Raw genomic sequence first — 25,292 nt, forward strand, 5'->3', positions numbered from 1 at the left:
CAGTTTCCTCCTTGTTTCCCTCCCCCCTCCATTTCTGGGGCATGAACGAAATGTCACAAAGCTTGAATAGATAGTAATGTAGTTTAATTTTTTGGGATAACTTTGTTGTTGATTGGGTGGTTCGGGGTCTGAAGATTGGCAGAAGGCATATATAGTGCTATTTTACAAAGGCAACTGGGGCAGTGTTCATTGTTTGAACTACATAGGTATAAGTTTGTTGACTCTACCTGGTAAGTTGTGTGGAAGAGTGGTGATTGAGAGGTTGTTGGCATGCACAGGGATCAGGCTGGATAGGAACATTGTGGTTTCTGGAGTGGTAGAGGATGTGTGGATCAGATGTTTACTTTGAAGAATGAGGGTGAAAAATACATAGAGAAACAGAAGGATTTGTACGTGGGATCTGTAGATCTTGAGAAAGCATATGATAGGGATGATGAAGATGCTTTGTTGAGGAATGTATAGTGTAGAAGGAAAGTTATTGGAAGCTGTGAGGAGTTATAATCAAGAGTGGAGGGCATGTGTGCTACTCGGTAGAGAGGACGGTGAATGGTTCCAGGTGAAGGTAGGTCTACAGCAGGGGTGTGTCATGTCTCCATGGCTGATTAATTTGTTTTTGGATGGGGTTGTGAGGGAGATTTATGGAAAGGTCTGGGAGAGAGGGGTGAATATGCAGTCTGTTGGGGATGAAGAGGGACTGGGAAGTGAGTCATTTGTTGTTTGCAGATGACACAGGGCACTGTTGGTTCATTTGAGTGTATGAGTTTGGGAGAGTGTGTGAAAAGGGGAAGTTGAGAGGAAATATGAATAGAAGAAAGAATATTAGGTTTTAATGTGTAGAGGAACTGGTTAGATTGGATGTGAGTAAATGAAGGAAATATGGAGTAATTGGATTGTTTTATATACCTGAGGATGGACATGGCTGTGAATGGAAGGCATGGGAGCAGATGTAAGTCGGGCTGGGTGAGGGGTTAAACGTTGTAGGACTATTGATAAGTATGAGAGAAGAGAGGTCATCATCTGGAAGGGCAAAATTAGGTATATTTGAAAGCATAGTTATCCCAACAATGTTGTATGTATGCAAGACATGGACTATTGGTGAGAATTCCTAGAGGAAGGTGGATGTATTTGAAATGATATGTTTGAAGACAATTTGTGGTAGAGGAAGTTTGATTAAGTTATAAAAGGATTTGAGACAGATTTGTTAATAAGAGTGTGATTGAGAGAGTTAAAGAGTGTGTGCTGCAATGGTAATGACATATGGACAGAATGAGTAAGGGGAGGTTGACATGGAGGATTTATGTATCAGAAGAGGAGGGGACAAGGAGAAGGGGGAGAGCAAATTGGAAAGGATAAAGTGAAAAAGATTTTATATGTTTTGGGCATGAACTTTCAAGGGGGTGAGAGGTATGCTTGGGATAACACTTGCAATGATTATGAGCAGTGATAGAAAATGAATGGGAGCCAGAGGAAGGAGAGGTTTTCTAAGGCTGATATGCCTGATCCCATGCCAGAATGACCTCAGAACAGGAATGGTTGAACCATGGATTGGAGGAAGAAGGGATACATGCTTCTGTTTCAGCAAGAATAACCTCTACTATGCATTTGGCTGATATACACAGATTTGATTAGCACATTTTTTTTGTAGAAACTAGTCTGCCTGTAAGCATGGAAACTCATTATGCTCTTTTGTTTAACCTACTCACTGCCGCTAGTTAGTTTTGTGGCCTACACCCTTGAGTGGCAAGAATTATGAAAATTTAAAATTTTTTAAGCATATTTAGTAATGAAAATGTAATCTTTCCTGACGTTGATAGTATAGGACTCAGTTGGATTTGGCTGTCCTTACTTATTAACATATTCTTATTTTTAGTGTTATATAGCTCTCTCTATACTCCCAGATGTATGCTGTAGCAGCCAGATATTTTGCTTCCACTCATAATTTTCTTGGTGAAAGTTTAGTGTTATATTTTTTTTTTCTTCCACTCATAATTTTCTTGTGAAAGTTTAGTGTTAGCTATATATGGATGATTGTTTGGACATATGGAAAGGATGAGTGAGGAAAGGTTGACAAAGAGGATATATGTGTTGGAAGTGGAAGAAACAAGGAGAAAGGAGACCAAATTGGGGGTGGAAGGATGGAGTGAAAGATTATGAGTAATCGGGGCCTGAACTTACACATCTCATTCTTTGTAACTCTAGATTTTTCAGCCGTCAGCATTATTTACTAGCCCCGCTAACCCTACCTTTCGGCAAAATGGTAGGAGCAGTAGATAGAAATAGTAGGTAGGAACATTTAGGCAAGAGCATTAGGTAGAAACAGTAGGTAGATATAGTTGGTAGGAACATTAGGTAGAAGTGGTCAGGAGGAACATTGCGTAGGAGCTTTTGCAAACACTACACTAGAGTTGCCTTCTGCTAGTGGCCTGTTAAGGGTGAGGCACTGAAGGCTAAGGAGATAGAGATAGTTAGATGATCTGGAGTTGCTTAAGTGATGTAATGAATAAGGGTGGGTTGAATTTCTTACCTAAAAACACTGCAATGAATGGATGGAAGTACAAGACAGTGCTAGAGAACCACCTGCTTCCCATGTATGAGGTTTGTGGGTGTGATCACTTTATGCAGGATATTTCCCCCTGCTGTAAGGCTAGAAAGGTGACGAAATTATTATCAGAGAAAAATATTTAGCTGCTGGAGTGGCCTAGGAACTCCTCAGACCTTACCCCAATTGAGAACTGCTGGAACGATATGAAAGTCAAGCTTTCCTCCTGCAACAACTCATCAATGCCTTGCTTCATTTAGGAAACCCAATACATGGTCCAGGAATACTCCAGGAACCTTGCCAGTTCCAAGCACACATGTCTGCAGATGTTAATTAAGGCCAGAGGGGACATAACAAAGTACTAAAATGTAACTGTGACTTTTTTTGTGTATTTTTGTGGTACTGCGGGGGAAGCTGGCATGTTTTTTGTGGACAGTTTTTTTTTTTCTGGATAATGAATTTCAAGGGGAATTTGCCTGAAGACCCATCTTGGCCTTGAAATGACACTTCTGCCTTTGGCATACTCAGACTCAGGTATACTAAGGGTCTTCCTAAACAAGTAAGGAAGGAGCAGAAAAGCCATCTAGAACTATTACTTTATGAGTATATGTAAGATAGCTCCTACTCACAATCTCCTCCCTGCAGTTTCCTTCAAAGGGTTAGTTAAAGATTTTCTTCAGTCTGATGGTTCTTGAATATCTAAGTCCAAGAACCTTCTAAACAACCTCAAGAGAAAAAATGGTTGTAACACAGGTGAAGATTGCAGTATAACTCTAACTGTTCTCCTTTATCAAAACAAGCCAGAACCTGTCATCTGCACTCTTGCTGAGATAACAGAGACTACATTAAAGTATCTCTATGTGGAGCTGAAGGCTGTTTTAACGCATTCCAAGATTCTCTATATTAGTTCTACATTTAACAGAATGCTCTTTGAGGAAAGGACATTATTCACAAAGAGCAGAAATATCTACAAAGTCAAAGAAATCTTTCCAAAATTATTTGAAGGGTATAGCTTCCTTGGAATTATCTTTGCCATCTACTATATTCTGACCAGATAAAGCTGTTCTTAGTGTCATGGAGTAACCATAAATCATCTTTCTCAAATAATACCAGAAGACAAAATCTCTAATCCTGCAATGAAAGTAAGAAACATGGTTATGGATCCATTCACACATCAGGCAAAAGGGCAGGAGTATCACATCTTATGATAGTAAGAGGGTAGTAAGTAGGTAGTAGTAGTTGGTAGGGAGCCAACGACTAGGGAGGTATATTACCAGTGCTTCCTGCCTGGGTATCAGGAGGGTTAATGACAGCTGCCTAGTGTGCCAGCACTTCATTGGTTTTCAAGTTGCACTCCTCTGACCCAGGTAGCTAGCCATCATTTTCTTTCTGCACCACACATGGACTATTGGTGTTCTTTCCTCAAACATACAACCTCTACATGTCACACATAACACTTGACAACTCTTAACTCACACAACTCATTCTTCATAACTCTAGATTTTCCTTTGGTGGGCGCTGTGTGCTAGCCCTGCCTTTTGGCAAAATGGTAGCAGCAAAAGGTAGATGTAGTAGGTCGGAACATTTAGGCAGAAACAGTAGGTAGAAACTGCAGGTAGGAACATTAGGCAGGAGCTTTAGGCAGAAGTAGTCTGTAGGATCATTATGTAAGAGTCTCTACAAACACTGTGCTAGACTTGCCCTGTGCTAGTGGCCTGTTAAGGGTAAAGCACTAAAGGCTAAGAAATGGCACTCGAGTTCACTATTTATGGAGACTGTTGCTGTGGCCCCCCTCTTGAGGGAGTTCTAGAAGACAACAGGCATCAGAAATACAGATGGATAGATTAATCATCTGATATGACCGAAGTCCTGAAGGCATTTTCAGTGCTGTAGAGCTACAGCTTATCCTCTACAAGTACCTATCAGCAAGAGAATATTGATTGTTCATTAGGCCAAAACTAATACAGAAAAAGAAGAATGCTCTTCCAAGTCAAAGTATGGCTTTGAAGTGTGAATCTTGGTGCTACATTTTCTGAACAAATTTCTTGATATTGGGATCAACTTTTTGTAATCACCAGGTGCAGAGCAGGGTATAGATCATCATTCAAGCTTACTATGGTTCATGAGAGAAAGTTGTTTGCAGATATAATTGGAGCTGAATAAGCACATGCAAGTAGGAGCTTACTCACACAAGTTTGGATACTGGTCTTGAGGCAATCATTCATAGAAACAGTAATTGGTAGTTTGATGATGTTTTGGTCAATCTTGCATTGGGTATTCCAAGCTGCATGCCTTATGTTCATGGGCTCCTGATTGTGCACCCATGGGCTAAGGAATGCTATATATGGTTAAAATCTTTGGCTGCAAGAGCCTTGAGAAAGGTCCTGAGTAACACAGGTCTCTTTGAAAGAAGCTGGTCTTGGAGTAATTATGAACGAATGAATGCATTTGCTGAACTTTGATTACTGAACTAGAGGGCCAACACTTTTAAGTGTAAACATGTTTTGCAGCACAAGGTCACGAGTTAAGGGACACCTGCAGTTGTATGTAGCTTACATTGTTGATGATGGAGCAAGCAGCAGTGGAGCCTCAGGAGAACAGACTCCAGAGGAGGCTGGTTGGGAGGTGGTGAGCATTGATAACAGTAGCGGCCATGAAGAATCTCCTGCTCAGGTAAGAAATTCATACTAAACTTCATCACCAAAGCAGTGTTTGATTCTTGTTGTTTAAGAATGTTTTTATTGTAATGTGAATATAAGTGTTGAAAAGGAAATATGGTTAGAAGTATAAGGTTCATGGCTGTGAATCTTTTTTTTTGTATCGAGTGTTGATCTATCATCTCATTTGAACAAAGCTTAGGCAATTTAGATGTTATACACTTTGTTATTCCGGTACATTTTGGTTACTTTCAGCCTGTTCCAACTGATTAGCACATTTCAGAGTTTTGTTGTACTGGCAGCTTCAGATACAATGTTACCTTTGAAATAGCTGGCTGAGAAAAGGCTTTTTTGATTGATTCACTTCTCAGCTTGATGGGGATGCTGCTTTCATTAAGCCTATAACAGTGAGCAGCTGCTGAAGTGCTAGACCCATGCTGGAGTTCATCCAGTATTCTGACATATTCTATCGAGTTAAAGATCTTTCTTACCCTCATGGCAGGTTCACTGTAGTAGGGGAACCTGCTGGATGCTTTGCCATAGTGTTGACTTGTACATGTGGGCACAAGTGTGGAATTATATGAGCCGGATATGACATGTCCATACTCACTGAATGCAAGCAGAGAGCTGACATGGTGGTCGGGGTGGCATGGATGGCACCAACACTGTTTGGCCAGGTGTGCTCATGGTATATCTCAGAGGCATGTGTTATAATGAAAAGATGGGAGTAATTTAGGTGCTTGTGCCATACCACGATTATTGTGTCCAGTCATGCTGTATTTCGACACATCTCTTCCAGAAATAAGAGAGAGATGAATTACAGTGAGTGATTAGAGATCATAAATTTGTCCATCATTATAAAGAGGAGAATAAGGGGTAACTTGATCACATTCTTTAAATCTTTAAACAAGTTTGATAACTTCAAAAATGAACAGATTTTTGAAAGATGGAGCAACCAAGGATCATAACATGAAGTTAAGCAAGAAATTTGTTAAGAATAAATGATTGAGGTAATTATGTAAGCTGTTAGCATACAAAAGTTTAAAAGTTGTATGATTGTAGAGAAAGTTCAGAAGATAGGTCCTCACGTGTGTAAAACTTTCTCCCTGTACTGTACAAATAGGTAATTGAAATCTTCATATACAGTTCCCTACTCTTTCAGTAGGGTTGTAAAATTGGTAAAGTTCTTCTGAATGAATTGAGTAATCATATGAACTTTATGCATCTTTATTTGTCACACAGGCTTTTATCATTAAACACTTTCAGGAAGTGTTAAATTTTTGAAGGTTAACATGTCTTTAGCTAAATCCTGAAGGCCTTGATTTCCATACAGCCAGTTCTGGTACCAAATGATGGTCAGAGTCCTCTGCCTGATGGATGGGAGGAGCGACAGGATGCCAATGGGCGAACTTACTACGTTAATCACAATGCCCGAACTACACAGTGGGAACGTCCAACCAGGTACAGATGCATATCTTGTTATGTTGACCTTGTAAAACAAAGCTTTTGTATTAAGATTCACTTCATATTGTTTGAAGATAATCAAAATAGTTGTTCCTTCAAATCATTTAAGTAGGATGTCAACAATACTTCTTTAGCTCAGCAGGACTCATTCTTACTAGAAGGATTCCTGGGTACTTTCAGTAATGGGAGGCACCATTATGAATTCACTCCACACCCTTGAAGAGTATTATAATGTCATATACATTTTTTGTCCTTACTTTGTAATGGCTTTATGCTTTGCACACCACAACTAGTTACATACCTTTTTTGATTTTGAGATATTATATTCAGTCTCTTCTAATTTTAGTTTTGATATGATAAAGAAGTATTGCTCAGAAGATTGTGATACCCACTGCCTATGAGGAGCTTGGTTGTGTGGTAAGTTGTTGAAAAGCCAATAACAGATGATTCATGCATTTTCACTTATTTTTTGCCTAGTGACTATTACATGTATATTTTTTCACACTGCATGTTTATATACATAATAGAATCAAACAGTTTTAGCATCTTTTTATAAGAAGTATTGCTTTTAAGGTTAATTGTGATGCCCAGTACCTATTAAGTGTTTGGCTATGGTAAGTTGGAGTGGCATAAACAAGTGACACGCATTTTCACTTGATATGTTTTTGCTGAGTAGTTGGAACATGTATATTTTTCAGACTGCATTTTTATATATACTTACATAATGGGGTTAGAGAATTTTAATGTTGTTTATAGCAGCTCCTTAAAAGTGGTTCAGCTAACTGTGATCACTTTTTTGTCTGTCTCCATGCTGCTTCCTGCACCTGGAAAATTTAGTTTACTGATTCACCTCAGGAATTTTCCAGCTTTTTCATTGTGTTTTGTATAATCTTTTTTGTATCTTCCTCTGGTGGGCCTTAACATGAGCTCCTTTCATTGCTGGAAACACTTTCCATGCCTTTTCCTTTGCGATCATGTCTCAGAAATTGGACTCTTGAAAGTGCGAAAAATTGAAAGTAACCCAAGGAAATATGCTTGTTGTTAATTGAACAGCTTACAGAGTAACAAGAAAGTAAATGATGAACTGTTTCACCAGCATTATGAAAATGTACTCACATATATTGAGAAATCAGAAAATGATATGATCAGCAATTGAGCAGCTCAGAGAAAATTCATCTCCAGACTAGTTGGAATCCCAGCCATCTTCCTAAAGAAGACATATAAAGCAATAGCAAAACCATTGATGTTATAAATGAGACAAATTGTGGATGAAAGCAAAATTAACAAAAAAGCATATACAATGCCAGTATGTAAAGGAGGATCCAAGCTAATACCTAAGCAGTACACTTACACACCACTTAGCGTGACTTAACATGTATTAATGAGTGTGAAAAGGGCACATATTAGAACATTTCATCAAGAACAGCTACATAAATGAGGGCCAACATGGCATGTTTACCCAATTAGAAGCTCATTGCAGTGACATATATTAATGTTTCATGCAGTGTTTAATGTTTTTTGATTTTGCAAAAGCATTTGACAAAGTCAGCCATAGAATTTTTCCCAAAAAAAGTAGTTAAACTTGACATTAATGGTAATATAGGAGGATGGATTAAAGTTTTTAGCTAACAAAAAGTTCTAAGTAGTGGCAAATGGAGCCATGTTTAATGAATAAGATATCTTATTCGGGGTACCACGAGGAATGTGTTAGTGTTATAGTATCATTTCTCTTGATATTAATGATATCAGACATCAGCAGAGAAGTAGTAGAAAGCAGAGTAAGGAGGTTTGCTTGTGACACTACAGTATCAGAAGCCCTAGAAGCTGATGGAATGGAAATACAAAAGGACTTAAACATAGTATACAGTTGGTCAGATGTGAACCTAAGGAATTTAACAAAGACAAATTTGAGCGAGAAGGTTATGGAATGAGTAAGAATGATTTGGTAACACTTAATAAAAGCCTGACAGAGAAAGTGGTGGGGAATTGTTATTTATTTTTTATCTTATTTTATTTTATTTTATTTTGTTATACTTGATTGCTGTTTCCTACGTCAGTGAGGTAGCACCAGGAAACAGAGAAAGATGAGGATGCATGGATCAGGTGTTTGCTTTGAAGGATGTATGTGAGAAATACTTAGAAAAACTGATGGATTTGTATGCAGCATTTATGGATCTGGAGAAGGCATATGAAAGGATGGATAGAGATGCTTTGTGAAAGGTTTTAAGAGTATATGATGTGGGAGGTAAGTTGCTAGAAGCAGTGAAAAGTTTTTACCAAGGATGCAAGGCATGTGTACGAGTAGGAAGAGAGAAAAGAGATTGGTTCCCAGTGAATGTCGGTTTGCAGCAGGGGTTTGTGATGTCTCCATGGTTGTTTAATTTGTTTATGGATGGGGTGGTTAGGAAGGTGAATGCAAGAGTTTTGGAGAGTGGGGCAAGTATGCAGTCTGTTGTGGATGAGAGAGCTTAGGAAGTGAGTCAGTTGTTGTTCCCTGATGATACAGCACTAGTGGCTGATTCTGGTGAGAAACTGCAGAAGTTGGTGACTGAGTTTGGTAAAGTGTGTGAAAGAAGAAAGTTGAGAGTGGATGTGATTAAGAGCAAGGTTATTAGGTACAGTAGGGTTGAGGGACAAGTTAATTGGGAGGTAAGTTTGAATGGAAAAAAACACGGGAAGTGAAGTGTTTTAGATATCTGGGAGTGGACTTAGCAGCAGATGGAACCATGGAAGTGGGAGTGAGTCACAGGGTTGGGGAGGAAGGGAAGGTTCTGGGAACGTTGAAGAATGTGTGGAATGCGAGAACGTTATTTTGGAGCAAAAATGTGTATGTTTGAAGGAATAGTGGTTCCAACAATGTCACATGGTTGCGAGGCGTGGGCTATAGATAGGGTTGTGCAGAGGAGGGTGGATATGTTGGAAATGAGATGTTTGAGGACAATATGTGGTATGAGGTGGTCTGATCGAGTAAGTAATGGAATGGAATGGTAAGAGAGATGTGTGGTAATAAAAAGAGTGTGGTTGAGAGAGCAGAAGAGGGTGTTTTGAAATGGTTTGGACACATGGAGAGAATGAGTGAGGAAAGATTGACAGAGAGGATATATATGTCAGAGGTGGAGGGAAGAAGGAGAAGCAGGAGACCAAATTGGAGGTGGAAGGATGGAGTGAAAAAGATTTTGAGCAATCGGGGCCTGAACATACAGGATGGTGAAAGGCGTGCAAGGAACGGAGTGAAGTGGAACGATGTGGTATACCGGGTCAACGTGCTGTCAATAGAATGAACCAAGGCATGTAAAGGGTCTGGGGTAAACCATGGAAAGGTCTGTGGGGCCTGTATGTTTCCCACGTCAGCGAGGTAGCGCCAGGAAAAAGATGAAGTATGGCCCATCCACTGATATATGCATGTTTATTTCTTATACTTAATCAGTTTCCCGCATCAGTGAAGTCGTACCAGGAAACAGATGAAGAATGGCCCATCCACTCACATACACGTACATATACATAAATGCCCATACACGCACATATACATGCATATACATGTCAACATATAAACACAAATACATACACAGACATATACATATATACACATGTGCTTATTCACACTTCCTTGCCTTCTTCCATTCCTGTCGCTACCTCGCCACACAGGAAGAAGCAACCCCCCCTTCTGTGAGGTAGGGTCTGGAAAAGACAAATAAAGGCCACATTCATTCACACTCAGTCTCTAGCTGTCATGTGTAATGCACCGAAACCACAGCTCCCTATCCACATCCAGGCCCCACAGTCCTTTCCATGGTTTACCCCAGATTTTTTAAATGTCCTGGTGTGTGTGTGTGTGTGTGTGTGTGTGTGTGTGTGTGTGTGTGTGTGTGTGGAAAGGAAACTAGTTAAAGTTTTTAACACACTCTTTCACAGCTCCCAGGGCAATAATGAACAGGAACGCTTTCAGCGCATGGAGTCTGCACAAAATGAATTTCGAAATGAGTTTCGACGTAGATTCCACATATCAGTGGATGACAATGAGGTGTCCAGAGCAGGGGATAATGCTACCATCTTGCAACGGGTATGTTTGATTCTCAGTGATGTATCATTATTTAGATAAGAAAAAGTATTTTTCTTCTTGCAGTCTGTCATACAAGCATGAGATATTTTGTGGAAATATATGGGTCACTATTCAGCCTGCCCTCTTATTTTGATGAGAAGGCAGTTGTAGTCAGTGACTCTATGTGAATGACCTAATGTATTCACAGTCACTGATCATGTAGCATGCCTGCCTTCATCCAGTCAGCAACTACCTCTTGGCTGACATCATTGACTAAACCCTTATATGCACTTGAACTTCCATGTGTTTTCTGTGATCCTACACATTTTAGAATGTATGGTATGGCAGTCTACTGCTGTTTTCAGGGAAGTATCCATTTCTTTTCTTTATGATGTAGTTTTTGACACACTTAAATATACCAGAGGCCCTTGTAAAATGATGGAGACCTGTTGTTATTGCAGAATTGTGTTATACAAGTTATCGAAGCTTATTTTGAAAGGGTGTTTAGATTCCTGACAAAAATTTGCTCTTCTTGAGAACTTTACTTATCTGACTCTGTGGTTGGATTGTGCTGATGTAGGAAGATATAAGATATTGTAAAAGCAAAGGGAAACTCTTTCAAAAAAAAATGATTAGTGAGGAGGGCTATGCTGATCTGGGAAAATGTTGGTTACCATGAAAGTAAGAGAAATGCTTTTCAGTATTAACAAAAATCGTACCAAAAATCAACAGAGCACATGAAAATCATACCAAATTGAGACTGGTGTAGGCTACTGTATTATTTCAGCTATAAGTGCCCTCAGCTAAGCTGCAGGGTGACTTTTGGAGGTATTTCTTGCCAAAGAACATAGATCTCTGTTTTAAGTCATGTCTCAAATTTGAGTCATCACTCTGAAACCACAAATTAGAATTACCATTACATTCATAATCTCTTACATACTTGTTCCCTCATAGATATAGCAGACACTAACAACTCACATAATTTTTTTTATGAAAGTTGGCTACATATGATCTAGAAAATGCATTAAAACCACTGAACCTAAAAAATACAACCTCATAAGATATAAAAACAGTAAGTAGATGACAGTGTGACATATCTGGTACATTTGTTCAATTTTTACATTTAGGTTGCCTTAAGAAAAAAATGAAAAGAAAATGTGTAATTTCTCATTTTTCTGCAGGTAGGAATTATTGAATTTTGATTGTAGTCTTGGTGTTGGTGACTAAGGTGAGGTGGTAATGACAGTGGTGAGATAGTGATATAAAGACAACTGTGGTGATGTGTTGGTGGTAGAGGCCACTTTCTGAAGAATTTTCATGATATTGTACTCTTGTAAGCTGCTCTTCTCTGAGGGGGAGGAAATGAGTTTCTTGTGAAAAAAGAAATGAATACACTGTGCTGATCTGTGTACAAAGGCTCAGTGTTTAATGTATTAAATGCATTTTGTCTGTGTTACTTTAGGTGAATCTGAATGAAGCCAACTTTACCATAATGTTCCAGAATAGGAACAGATTACTGGGAATATTTCTGAACACATTATATCACATATGCTGTGTTGTATGTTATTGATATACATTAAAAATCATTGTCATGGCACATAAACACAATTAGTTTTATATTAATCTTGGTAGTTCTTTGTTTGTCATGTCATTGGCACAACTACTGTATGCAAGGTGTTTCATACTGATTTTTGCAGGGATGTAATACAGATGTAAATGAGAAAATGTTTGATAACTTACCTCTAATGCAACAAGAAGAGAACAGATGTCCCATTTTTTTTATTGCATAAGTCTACATAAATATGGATATTTATGCATTGAGCTTTTTGCCTCTAATTCAAGGTTACTTGCCAAGCCTGGGTGGGTACAGAGGTGGCAGTGTGCAGTGATTTTGTCTACCCATGGTCAGTCATCCTTCAGTCATGTGGCCCCAATGGCAGCACATTCTCTTAGGTTTTCTGGAAGGAGAATCGAGTAGTTATCTGGTAGACTTAGAGAAGCCGGCAGATGATCCTGAATGACCTAACGATCATATGTTTGGATTGTGTAGTGGTTTATGGACACTGACCCCTCTAGCATTGAAAGTTGATCAAGATAAGGTAGAGTAAGGTGTTTCTAGCAAGGGGGGGGGGGGTCATGTTGCCAGCATGTGCCTAGCTTTGACAACACTGTGTCTGACTGGTGCAGCTGGTCATTTTAAAAGTATTCATGAATTTGTTACTATGAAAAAGACATTAGTGAAGCACTGTGATTATAAAAGAGAAGACGTTTTATTGTGGAAGATAAACCATGATAATAATCAGTTATCACTTTTTGAGGTTAGGTAAAATGATGAATGAAATATACCCAGTTGGAAATCACTTGTTGCACAGGCTATAGTTCAACATTTTTCAGCATGTTGTGCCGAAACATTCATAAAACCTCTACACATTTTCTGAGTGAAAATTAAGATTGCATCTGAAGTTATACTTTTTCTTTATAATGTAAATGTTTTTCAAATTATAAAGTCACAGAGGTCAAGAAATCCAGGCTGTAGAAATGAGTTACTGGATTAGATGGAACAAAAGCAGTAATGAGTGGGTGCATGAGAGGTTTGATATGGCAGGGAGTGCAAAAGGAATGAATTGTGCAGTGTTAGAGTGGATTAAATGTAATACTGTGAGTGGTTTGTGCATGTTGAAAGAATGCAAGATGGGCATTTAACAAGGAAAGTGAATTATAGCATGATTGAAGGGGTTGGCATAAGAGGAGGACCACCTGTGACTTGAGAAAATAGAGTGGAAGAGTAGTGAAGGGAGAGAATGGTGAAAGAATGCATGGAATAGTATATATGAATGAGGCATGTAAGGACAGGGATAAGCAGAGATTTCTTGCCATGGCCACCCCTTTGATGGGAGTTCCTGTTGGGAACAGGCATCAGAGATATAGATAGATTGATAGGTTATGAAATTAAATGCATTTTTTAAACAATTTGAAAAAAAAAGATTCACAGGGTTATAAAAGAAAAGAAAGTCAAGAAGTAAGGGGTTAATCATAAGGATTTTCAGTTGAAACCTTAAGATGTTCAGTGGCACTTCTGATAACTCTGTTTGAGCAGGTTTTTGTCATTTCAATTGTTTCACAACCCTAGCAGTTCAGGATAACATTTTTGGTTCAAAATGTTCACCTTAGTGCATGTGCCTTTGTTTACAGCTTGACAAAAATCAATCACTCTAGTCTTAAGGATGCCTGCCAGCACACTCCAGTATCCCAGTTTGAGTTGGTTTTGGCCATTCAATTGGTGCCCAAACCTGGCAGTTGTGTGAGACCCTTTTAGTTTAGACATGGTCTTATAGATTAAAGGTTTCAGCTTTAGGGAGGAATAGGGACACTTAGACTGACGTTCTTTGTTTTTCTGAGGGCATCTTGGAATTGTACATTTATTACAATACCCTTAAGGTCACAGACCTTAGTGTTTCACCGTCAGCTAGAGCATCTTTTGAAGTTTTCTTTGTAAACTTGTGTATGACTTGGCCAGGCTGCAGGGCAAAAGGTTACCCATAAGTCAACATTTTTTTACGTGTAATCTGTAATGGCAGACAGCCTCCAAGCATTTTCCTCGAAACTAATCATATCCAGAGATGATGGACTGTTGCAAATAACATCCAAGAACCTTGTCTTAGAGGGCCCACTGTGGGTCTGGTTGTTTGGGTGGATGCTTCAAATCTGGATGGAATTTCCATTCTTTAGATCATGTAATGAGGCCCTTGGATGGGATACAGATGTCCTGTTTTTTCTGCAGTAAGGAGATTTTAGGCCCTTGTTTTTTACATCTTCCAAAGCATCCTAAGCAGAGAAATGTTTTTTATGTCTTATGGTTTTGAGCGATCGGGACCTGAACATACAGGAGGATGAAAGGTGTGTAAGAAATCGACCAGGGTCGATGTGCTGTCAATGGATTGAACCAGGGCATGTGAAGCGTCTGGGGTAAACCATGGAAAGTTGTGTGGGGCCTGGATGTGGAAAGGGAGCTGTGGTTTCAGTGCATTATACATAACGTATATATATATATATATATACGTTAAGATGTATAGGTATGTATATTTGCGTGTGTGGACGTGTATGTATATACATGTGTATGTGGGTGGGTTGGGCCATTCTTTCGTCTGTTTCCTTGTGCTACCTTGCTAATGCAGGAGACAGCGACAAAGTATGATGAAAATAAATAAATTTTTATTGTACATAATCGCTGTTTCCTGCATCAGCAAATTAGCGCCAGTTAAGCGACAAAAATGGCCCATCCACTTATATACAGGTATATATGCATAAATGCTCATGTACGCACATATACGTATCAACATATACATACACGTAGACACACACAGACATATACATATATACACATGTACGCATTCATACTTGCTTGCCGTCATCCGTTTCTGTCACTGCCATGCCCCACAGGAAACAGCATCGCTACCCCTTACTTCAGTTAGGTAGTGCCAGGAAAACAGACAAAAAAGGCCACATCCGTTCACACTCAGTCTCTTGCTGTCATGTGTAGTGCACCGAAACCATAGCTCCCTATCCACGTCCAGGCTCCACAGACCTTTCCATGGTTTACCCCAGATGCTTCACATACCCTGGTTAAGTCCATTGACAGCACGTCGCCCCCAATATACCACATCATTCCAATTCACTCTATTCCTTGCATGACTCTCACCCTCATGTATGTTTAGGCCCTGATCGCTCAAAATCTTTTTCACTCCATCTTTCCACCTCCAATTTGGTCTCCCGCTTCTCCTTGTTCCCTCCACCTCTGTCACATATATCCTCTTTGTCAGTCTTTCCTCACTCATTCTCCATATGTCCAAACCATTTCAAAACCCTCTTCTATTCTCTGAACCACACTTTTTATTTCCACATATCTCTTTTACCCTTTCATTACTTACTTGATCAAACCACCTCACTCCACATATTGTCCTCAAGCATTTCATTTCCAACACATCCACCCTCTGTACAATCCTATCTATAGCCCATGCCTCACAACCATACAACATTGTTGGAACTACTATTCCCTCAAACTGTATGTGTGCGTGTTTGCATGTGTGTATGTTTGAAGAGAGTGAATGAGGAGACTTGAGAAAGAGGATATATGTGTCAGAAGTGGAGGGGGCAAAGAGTAGTGGGAGACTAAATTGGAGATGAATGGATTGATTGAAAAAGATTTTTAGTGACTTGGGCCTGAACGTGCAATATGTAGGTGGGTGAATGGTGTGCACAGGGTAGAGTGAAATCGAACAGTTTGGTGTATGGAAGTCAGTTTGCTTGTCAGTGGGCTGGACCAATGCATGTGAAGTGGATTAGGGACTATTGAAAGGTCTTCGGGGACTAGTTGTGGATAGTGGGCCGTATTTTCTGGGTAATGCCTGTGAAAGCTAGAGAATTTATGTGAGCAAATTCAGCCTGTTTCACCTGCTTCTGGTGCTACATTGGTAACATGGGAAATGGTGAACAAGAATGAGAAAGAACTAATGATTACTTCCTTCCTGCCCCAGGAGTCTCTCATATCTTTATGAGGCTTTTATAGGACTCAGGGAGGTGTGTTGCAATGTTGTGTGTGCACCTGCATGCAGAATGCAGGACAGTTAAGTAAGTTAAGTCAAGTAAGTTCTGTGTGTCTATGTTTTGTCACTGTATTTTTTTGGATGTGAGGGATCTGTGAGTAGAGGCCACTGAAGTGTAAGGCAGGTAGTAAGCCTTTTTTTTCTACCTGGGGATTAGGGGTTAGTTAAAGAGTGGTCTTTTTTTCTTCATTTTGTTTCCCATTAGCTATCATGTAATAATCTATTTTTAGGGAAAATGATTTGGTAAACAGAGAAGAGGTAGTAAAAGCTTTGCAGAAGATGAAAGCCGGCAAGGCAGCAGGTTTGGATGGTATTGCAGTGGAATTTATTAAAAAAGGGATTGACTGTATTATTGACTGGTTGGTAAGGTTATTTAATGTATGTATGACTCATGGTGAGGTGCCTGAGGATTGGCGGAATGCGTGCATAGTGCCATTGTACAAAGGCAAAGGGGATAAGAGTGAGTGCTCAAATTACAGAGGTATAAGTTTGTTGAGTATTCCTGGTAAATTATATGGGAGGGTATTGATTGAGAGGGTGAAGGTATGTACAGAGCATCAGATTGGGGAAGAGCAGTGTGGTTTCAAAAGTGGTAGAGGATGTGTGGATCAGGTGTTTGCTTTGAAGAATGTATGTGAGAAATACTTAGAAAAGCAAATGGATTTGCATGTAGCATTTATGGATTTGGAGAAGGCATACGATAGAGTTGATAGAGATGCTCTGTGGAAGGTATTAAGAATATATGGCGTGGGAGGCAAGTTGTTAGAAGCAGTGAAAAGTTTTTATCGAGGATGTAAGGCATGTGTACGTGTAGGAAGAGAGGAAAGTGATTGGTTCTCAGTGAATGTAGGTTTGCGGCAGGGGTGTGTGATGTCTCCATGGTTGTTTGATTTGTTTATGGATGGGGTTGTTAGGGAGGTGAATGCAAGAGTTTTGGAAAGAGGGGCAAGTATGAAGTCTGTTGTGGATGAGAGAGCTTGGGAAGTGAGTCAGTTGTTGTTCGCTGATGATACAGCGCTGGTGGCTGATTCATGTGAGAAACTGCAGAAGCTGGTGACTGAGTTTGATAAAGTGTGTGAAAGAAGAAAGTTAAGAGTAAATGTGAATAAGAGCAAGGTAATTAGGTAGTAGGGTTGAGGGTCAAGTCAATTGGGAGGTAAGTTTGAATGGAGAAAAACCGGAGGAAGTGAAGTGTTTTAGATATCTGGGAGTGGATCTGGCAGCGGATGGAACCATGGAAGCGGAAGTGAATCATAGGGTGGGGGAGGGGGCGAAAATCCTGGGAGCCTTGAAGAATGTGTGGAAGTCGAGAACATTATCTCGGAAAGCAAAAATGGGTATGTTTGAAGGAATAGTGGTTCCAACAATGTTCTATGGTTGCGAGGTGTGGGCTATGGATAGAGTTGTGCGCAGGAGGGTGGATGTGCTGGAAATGAGATGTTTGAGGAGAATGTGTGGTGTGAGGTGGTTTGATCGAGTAAGTAACGTAAGGGTAAGAGAGATGTGTGGAAATAAAAAGAGCGTGGTTGAGAGAGCAGAAGAGGGTGTTTTGAAATGGTTTGGGCACATGGAGAGAATGAGTGAGGAAAGATTGACCAAAGGATATATGTGTCGGAGGTGGAGGGAACGAGGAGAAGTGGGAGACCAAATTGGAGGTGGAAAGATGGAGTGAAAAAGATTTTGTGTGATCGGGGCCTGAACATGCAGGAGGGTGAAAGGAGGGCAAGGAATAGAGTGAATTGGATCGATGTGGTATACTGGGGTTGACGTGCTGTCAGTGGATTGAATCAGGGCGTGTGAGGCGTCTGGGGTAAACCATGGAAAGCTGTGTAGGTATGTATATTTGCGTGTGTGGACGTGTATGTATATACATGTGTATGGGGGTGGGTTGGGCCATTTCTTTCGTCTGTTTCTTTGCGCTGCCTCGCAAACGCGGAAGACAGCGACAAAGCAAAAAAAAAAAATAAATTACATAAAAGATATGCAGAGATATGGTATGGCAAAGTCATCATCATCATTATCGTCTGTCATCCATAAACATATGATTTTCTTTCTTACTAATTGTTTAGAAATTGTAGAACAATGATGTCATCATGACCCACACTCCATCACCACTTGTTCTATCATCACCCTCACTCTATCGCCATCCTCACACTATCACCATTCTTGCTCCATCGCCACTATAGCTCCATTATTACTTTTGCTTCATCACCATTCTTGTTTATCACCCCATCTCTTTCTTCTCCCTCACTTCACACTACCCTCACTCATCCCTGTCCTTGTTGATTACTGTCCTGCAGACATAACAGGTTCCCTTAGACACAGCTCTTTATTGTGGTCTCACATACTTCATCTTTTTGTGTTTGTTCCTAACTCATATCTTGTTGCTCATCCAAGGCACTTATGGGTCTTTCATACTTAATCCATATACATTTTTGCTTTCAGTTTATGCTTTTCTGATCTTATGGCATCATTTTTCATTTCCTCTCATTCCCCATATTTTGTATAATCACTGCAGAATGATAATTATATTTCTATTATGTGTGTGTGTAAGAATTTTATTTTTCTGTCATTGTTTCTCTTTCTCACTAAACTTGCTTGCAGATCCTTAAATTCACAATGGTATTTGACAGGATTTTTTAAGTGCTGATGAGATGATAAGCTTCCTCCAAAATTTAAGGGTTTGTTGGTGTGGATTGTGATATTTTCAATTTGATTTTTGCTTTTAACAAAAGGTCAAGTTATGGATGTTAAGCTGTTTTATAATTTGTGAGTGTGGCAGCTTATGCCTCTGTTGACTAACAGATTTAACCCTTTTCCACTGGGTCTGTGCATGTGGCTGTTGCATGTTTACATGACTGGTGTGTTGGGGGATCACTTTAGGAACCACTGGTTGCCCAAGAAGAGGAGGAGGAGGAGGAGGATGATGATGATGATGATGATGATGATGATGATGATGATGATGATGATGATGATGACCAGGAGGATGAGGGGGAGGAAGAGGATGGGGAAGAGGGACAAGCCCAGAAGGAAGAGGCACAACCTCGCTTTGAGGAAGTAGCCTTAGAAGAGGTGAGATACACAAACAAATGCGTGGTGAATTCTATAATCTAGGTTCTTTTGTTGTGCATACTTTATGCTGCATAGTATTTCTTAGATTTCAGCTGTAGTAAGTTTATGTATATTGAAGAAGAGTTTTTTTGTATGATATAAGTGATTCTTTAATATTGGATAATTTTTTCTTTGTATATTGGGTACTTGAATTAGTTAGCATGTGGATTCCTTGTAGCACCTCTGCTTTTAGACTTTTTTTTCTTTGAGTTTTAAAGGAATTATTGAAAGACAAAGATGGAACCCATCAAGTATGATAAGGTTTGACTTTGGAAGCTGTGCAACCAACAATTTGCTGGTGAAATAAAGATATTTGCCTGTAGCTCAGTTAAGATGTGGATTGAATGAGGAGTGTGAGAATCTGGAGATATAGTATTACAGGTTGAGCATCCCTAATCTGAAATGCTTCAAAATCCAAAACTTTTTGAGCAGTGACATGACATTACAAGTGGAAAATTCCTCATGTAGACTCATGATTTTTTCATTGTAATAATGGAATTTCAGAATTTTTTACTGTTAAGTCCTTATGTATCCCTGGGGATAGGGGAGAAAGAATACTTCCCACGTATTCTCTGCATGTTGTAGAAGGCGACTAAAAGAGAAGGGAGCGGGGGGCTGGAAATCCTCCCCTCTCGTTTTTAATTTTCCAAGAAAAGGAACTGAGAAGGGGGCCAATTGAGGATATTCCCTCAAAGGCTCTGTCCTCTGTTCTTAATGCTACCTCGCTAATGTGGGAAATGGTGAATAGTATGAAAAAAAAAAGTATATATGTGTGAATAAGTCTAAGTAAATGATTGCTTATCTATTATTTATTTTGCTTTGTCGCTGTCTCCCGCGTTTGCGAGGTAGCACAAGGAAACAAACAAAAGAAATGGCCCAACCCACCCCCATACACATGTATATACATACACGTCCACACACGCAAATATACATACCTATACATCTCAATGTACACATATATATACACACACAGACACATACATATATACCCATGCACACATTTCACACTGTCTGCCTTTATTCATTCCCATCGCCACCTCGCCACACATGGAATACCATCTCCCTCCCCCCTCATGTGTGCGAGGTAGTGCTAGGAAAAGACAACAAAGGCCCCATTCGTTCACACTCAGTCTCTAGCTGTCATGCAATAATGCCTGAAACCACAGCTCCCTTTCCACATCCAGGCCCCACAGAACTTTCCATGGTTTACCCCAGACGCTTCACATGCCCTGATTCAATCCACTGACAGCACGTCAACCCCGGTATACCACATCGATCCAATTCACTCTATTCCTTGCCCGCCTTTCACCCTCCTGCATGTTCAGGCCCTGATCACTCAAAATCTTTTTCACTCCATCTTTCCACCTCCAATTTGGTCTCCCACTTCTCGTTCCCTCCACCTCCGACACATATATCCTCTTGGTCAATCTTTCCTCACTCATTCTCTCCATGTGCCCAAACCATTTCAAAACACCCTCTTCTGCTCTCTCAACCACGCTCTTTTTATTTCCACACATCTCTCTTACCCTTACATTACTTACTCGATCAAACCACCTCACACCACACATTGTTCTCAAACATCTCATTTCCAGCACATCCACCCTCCTGCGCACAACTCTATCTATAGCCCACGCCTCACAACCATACAACATTGTTGGAACCACTATTCTTTCAAACATACCCATTTTTGCTTTCCGAGATAATGTTCTCGACTTCCACACATTCCTTAAGGCTCTCAGGATTTTCGCCCACTCCCCCACCCTATGATTCACTTCTGCTTCCATAGTTCCATCCGCTGCCAGATCCACTCCCAGATATCTAAAAAATACTTCCTCCAGTTTTTCTCCATTCAAACTTACCTCCCAGTTGACTTGACCCTCAACCCTACTGTACCTAATAACCTTGCTCTTATTCGCATTTACTCTTAAGTTTCTTCTTTCACACACTTTACCAAACTCAGTCACCAGCTTCTGCAGTTTCTCACATGAATCAGCCACCAGCGCTGTATCATCAGCGAACAACAACTGACTCACTTCCCAAGCTCTCTCATCCACAACAGACTTCATACTTGCCCCTCTTTCCAAAACTCTTGCATTCACCTCCCTAACAACCCCATCCATAAGCAAATCAAACAATCATGGAGACATCGTACACCCCTGCCGCAAACCTACATTCACTGAGAACCAATCACTTTCCTCTCTTCCTACATGTACACATGCCTTACATCCTCGATAAAAACTTTTCACTGCTTCTAACAACTTGCCTCCCACGCCATATATTCTTAATACCTTCCACAGAGCATCTCTATCAACTCTATCGTATGCCTTCTCCAGATCCATAAATGCTACATGCAAATCCATTTGCTTTTCTAAGTATTTCTGACATACATTCTTCAAAGCAAACACCTGATCCACACATCCTCTACTACTTCTGAAATCACACTGCTCTTTCCCAATCTGATGCTCTGTACATGCCTTCACCCTCTCAATCAATACCCTCCCATATAATTTACCAGGAATACTCAACAAACTTATACCTCTGTAATTTGAGCACTCACTCTTATCCCCTTTGCCTATGTACAATGGCACTATGCACGCATTCCGCCAATCCTCAGGCACCTCACCATGAGTCATACATACATTAGATAACCTTACCAACCAGTCAACAATACAGTCACCCCCTTTTTTAGTAGATTCCACTGCAATACCATCCAAACCTGCTGCCTTGTCGGCTTTCATCTTCCGCAAAGCTTTTGCTACCTCTTCTCTGTTTACCAAATCATTTTCCCTAACCCTCTCACTTTGCACACCACCTCGACCAAAACACCCCATATCTGCCACTCTATCATCAAACACATTCAACAAACCTTCAAAATACTCACTCCATCTCCTTCTCACCTCACCACTACTTGTTATCACCTCCCCATTAGCGCCCTTCACTGAAGTTCCCATTTGCTCCCTTGTCTTACGCACTTTATTTACCTCCTTCCAGAGCATCTTTTTATTCTCCCTAAAATTTAATGATACTCTCTTATCCCAACTCTCATTTGCCCTCTTTTTCACCTCTTGCACCTTTCTCTTGACCTCCTGCCTCTTTCTTGTATATATCTCCCAGTCATTTGCACTATTTTCCTGCAAAAATCGTCCAAATGCCTCTCTCTTCTCTTTCACTAATAATCTTACTACTTCATCCCACCACTCACTACCCTTTCTAAAATCAACCCACCTCCCATGCTTCTCATGCCACAAGCATCTTTTGCGCAAGCCATAACTGCTTCCCTAAATACATGCTATTCCTCCCCCACTCCCGTTACATCCTTTGTTCTCACCTTTTTCCATTCTGTACTCAGTCTTTCTTGGTACTTCCTCACGCAAGTCTCCTTCCCAAGCTCACTTACTCTCACCACTCTCTGTATATGCAGATATTTCACAATCTGAAAAAATTCAAAATCCGAAATGCTTCTGCTCCCAGGCATTTTGGAAAAGGGATACTCAACTTGTATTAAGGTTGTTCTTGTTAGTCAGTGGTAAGAATATTTGTCCTAAGGAACAAATTGGACAGCAAGGAAAAGGATAAGCAAGAATCTGAATGGCTAGAAAAGGAAATATTAGGGAAGTAGTAGAGAGCAGGTGGATTCTTCTCCTAGCAGAGATGATGTAACTCTGACAGCTATTTTTTCATACAGCAGAGTTGACATGGGAAAAGGCACAAAATTGATGTGTCACATATAGATGAAGAGAATTTTCTGGGTTATTTTAAAGGTGTTTATTAATGAACTGAGTGAGAGTAGTTACAATTTCACCATAAATGACACTGAAATGCAGATGGTTGGGGTCTAAGGTGTTTTGGTGCAGGACTTACAGTAATATGCAAAAGTTACTTATGTTGTACTGGGCATGCTTAACATGATTAGTTTTGTCTTCTGTAACCTGAAAATATGTCTAGGATATTGACAGTAATTGTGGTAGTCATCAGTTTATCAGGCCTACACATACATTAGCCTACAGTTGGACAAAATCATCTAACACAAAGCCTGTTTTATAATAGTGTTTCTTTGCTGTGAACTTTCTTGGTGCCTCAGGTATAATTTCATGCTGGACAGTTAACTTTAATTTCTTTACCATCCTCTTCTTCTTCTCTCCAGAGGCAGGAGACACAGATAGGCATTTTGTAAATATGATGGGATGCAAAAGCACAAAACACAAAATTTAAAAAACACTGATAACACAGAACACTGTAGAGTAATGGTTATTTATGCCTGTGATTGTGTGGCTGACTGGAAGCTGTGGCTCACTGCCACTGCGCAGCATCGCAAGAGAGTATCATACTGCGTATCACTAGCCCAGGAAAAGATCAAAATTCGAAATTCGAAGTATGGTTTTTACTGAACGTGTATCGCTGTTGCAACTTCCTAAGGATGAAAAATCGTAAGTCAAACCATCATTAGTCAGGGAGCATCTGTATACTTGGCAACCCTATGGAGCTCACTCCATAAGTGCATCACTGACCTTCAAGCAGCCACACTGGAAGGTGCTGTGCACTATCCCATTAAAAAGTTTCTCCAGTCCCTCTCTGACAGCCACATCTATTTAGCAGTAATATTCACTTATAAAACTGTTTGTAAAGTGTTCTTGAGTGTTTATAAAGTATTTATTGATGCATTTTATGATACTTCACTTGTTCAAACTTGTGATCGTCATTTGTGTGTGAGCTGAAGTTGTGTCTCGTAATAAATGCCTTTCTTTGTATACGATAAACATCTGATCCCTCTGTATAACACAGAGTGTTGTGAAATGTCATTATAAAAACATTTGTTGTTATATTTCAGGATGTTTAGGCTCTTAAAACATAGCACACCAAGTTTGTTCACCCCATCACAATGCCCTGCTACATGCATGCACATGGTTAGCATCTGGTTGTTCCTTTAAAGGATGATGAACTTGAGAATACCTTAGCACACTGTAAATCCAACTCTGAGGATGATATTGATGACCCTGAATCTGATGGCAACATCTATATGCCCGGGTCTATTTTATAGGTTTCAGGTCACTCTGCCTGATGGCATGGGGATATTACACGACAGACAGGCAGTACCCTACAACATGACTTTCCCCAGTTGCCTCTTCTCCCCAGTCATTGTCAAGTGATACACAGCAATTGCAAATGGTGTATCCATCTACTTCTCCCCTCACCATCAGTGTTACCCACCCTACACGCCTTGTGCATCCCTTAGGCATATAGCATCACACCAGAAAGTAAGATTGTTATGAAATATAGTTCTTTGTATTGATGTAACACTACAAAGAGTATGTCATTGTATACTGCCTGTATGTAGTATAAAAAGACTCCACATGGGTATGTAAGGATGGATTTTTTTCTGAAATTGCTTACATGCTAGCAAAATTTTTAAGCCACTTTAAGATACTTAGACACATATCGTAACCAAAGGAATAATAGAGAAATGAAACAATTAGAATTAATTCCAAAAACTAAGAGAAATATCAGTTTCTAAAAAAAAAAATTGATATTCTGTTCTTGAAGTTTATCAGCATTGGTATTGATTATATTGATTGCACCAATGTATAGCTTATAAATGGCCCTTTTTTGGTTATATAACACTTTTTGTACTTTTTATGTTTGCATAAAAACAAGTTGATTGTATTGAAAACTAAAACACATGACACTCGTTGTAAAAAGCATTTCTCTCTGTTTTGTTTTTCTGGGTGTAAGTGAAAGAGCTCTGAATTTTATGTGAAATGTTGTGGGTTTCATACAGAAGATGAATAAGTGGCCAAAAAATCTATTAGAAGAAAAAAGTACAGCCTGGCTTTTCCATGCTAGAAGGTCACACCTAATGGGAGGAGATAATGTATTATTCA

At 39.8% G+C, this 25,292-nt stretch overlaps 1 protein-coding gene across 2 annotated transcripts in view; it reads left to right on the forward strand.

Moving 5' to 3' along the window:
* The window catches only part of Nedd4 (E3 ubiquitin-protein ligase Nedd4), a 202,606-nt gene that overhangs the window by 27,719 nt on the left and 149,595 nt on the right, over positions 1-25,292 (forward strand). Inside the window, exons 6-9 of one of the 2 annotated variants that reach the window (XM_071690428.1) lie at positions 5,050-5,212; positions 6,530-6,657; positions 10,573-10,720; positions 19,186-19,374. In XM_071690428.1, the coding sequence (XP_071546529.1) occupies positions 5,050-5,212; positions 6,530-6,657; positions 10,573-10,720; positions 19,186-19,374 (628 nt within the window). The remainder of the gene's footprint in view (positions 1-5,049; positions 5,213-6,529; positions 6,658-10,572; positions 10,721-19,185; positions 19,375-25,292) is intronic. The other variant, XM_071690429.1, reaches the window with a different exon arrangement.

Source organism: Panulirus ornatus, chromosome 48 (assembly GCF_036320965.1).
Source record: "Panulirus ornatus isolate Po-2019 chromosome 48, ASM3632096v1, whole genome shotgun sequence".
NCBI classification, from domain to species: Eukaryota; Metazoa; Arthropoda; class Malacostraca; order Decapoda; family Palinuridae; genus Panulirus; species Panulirus ornatus.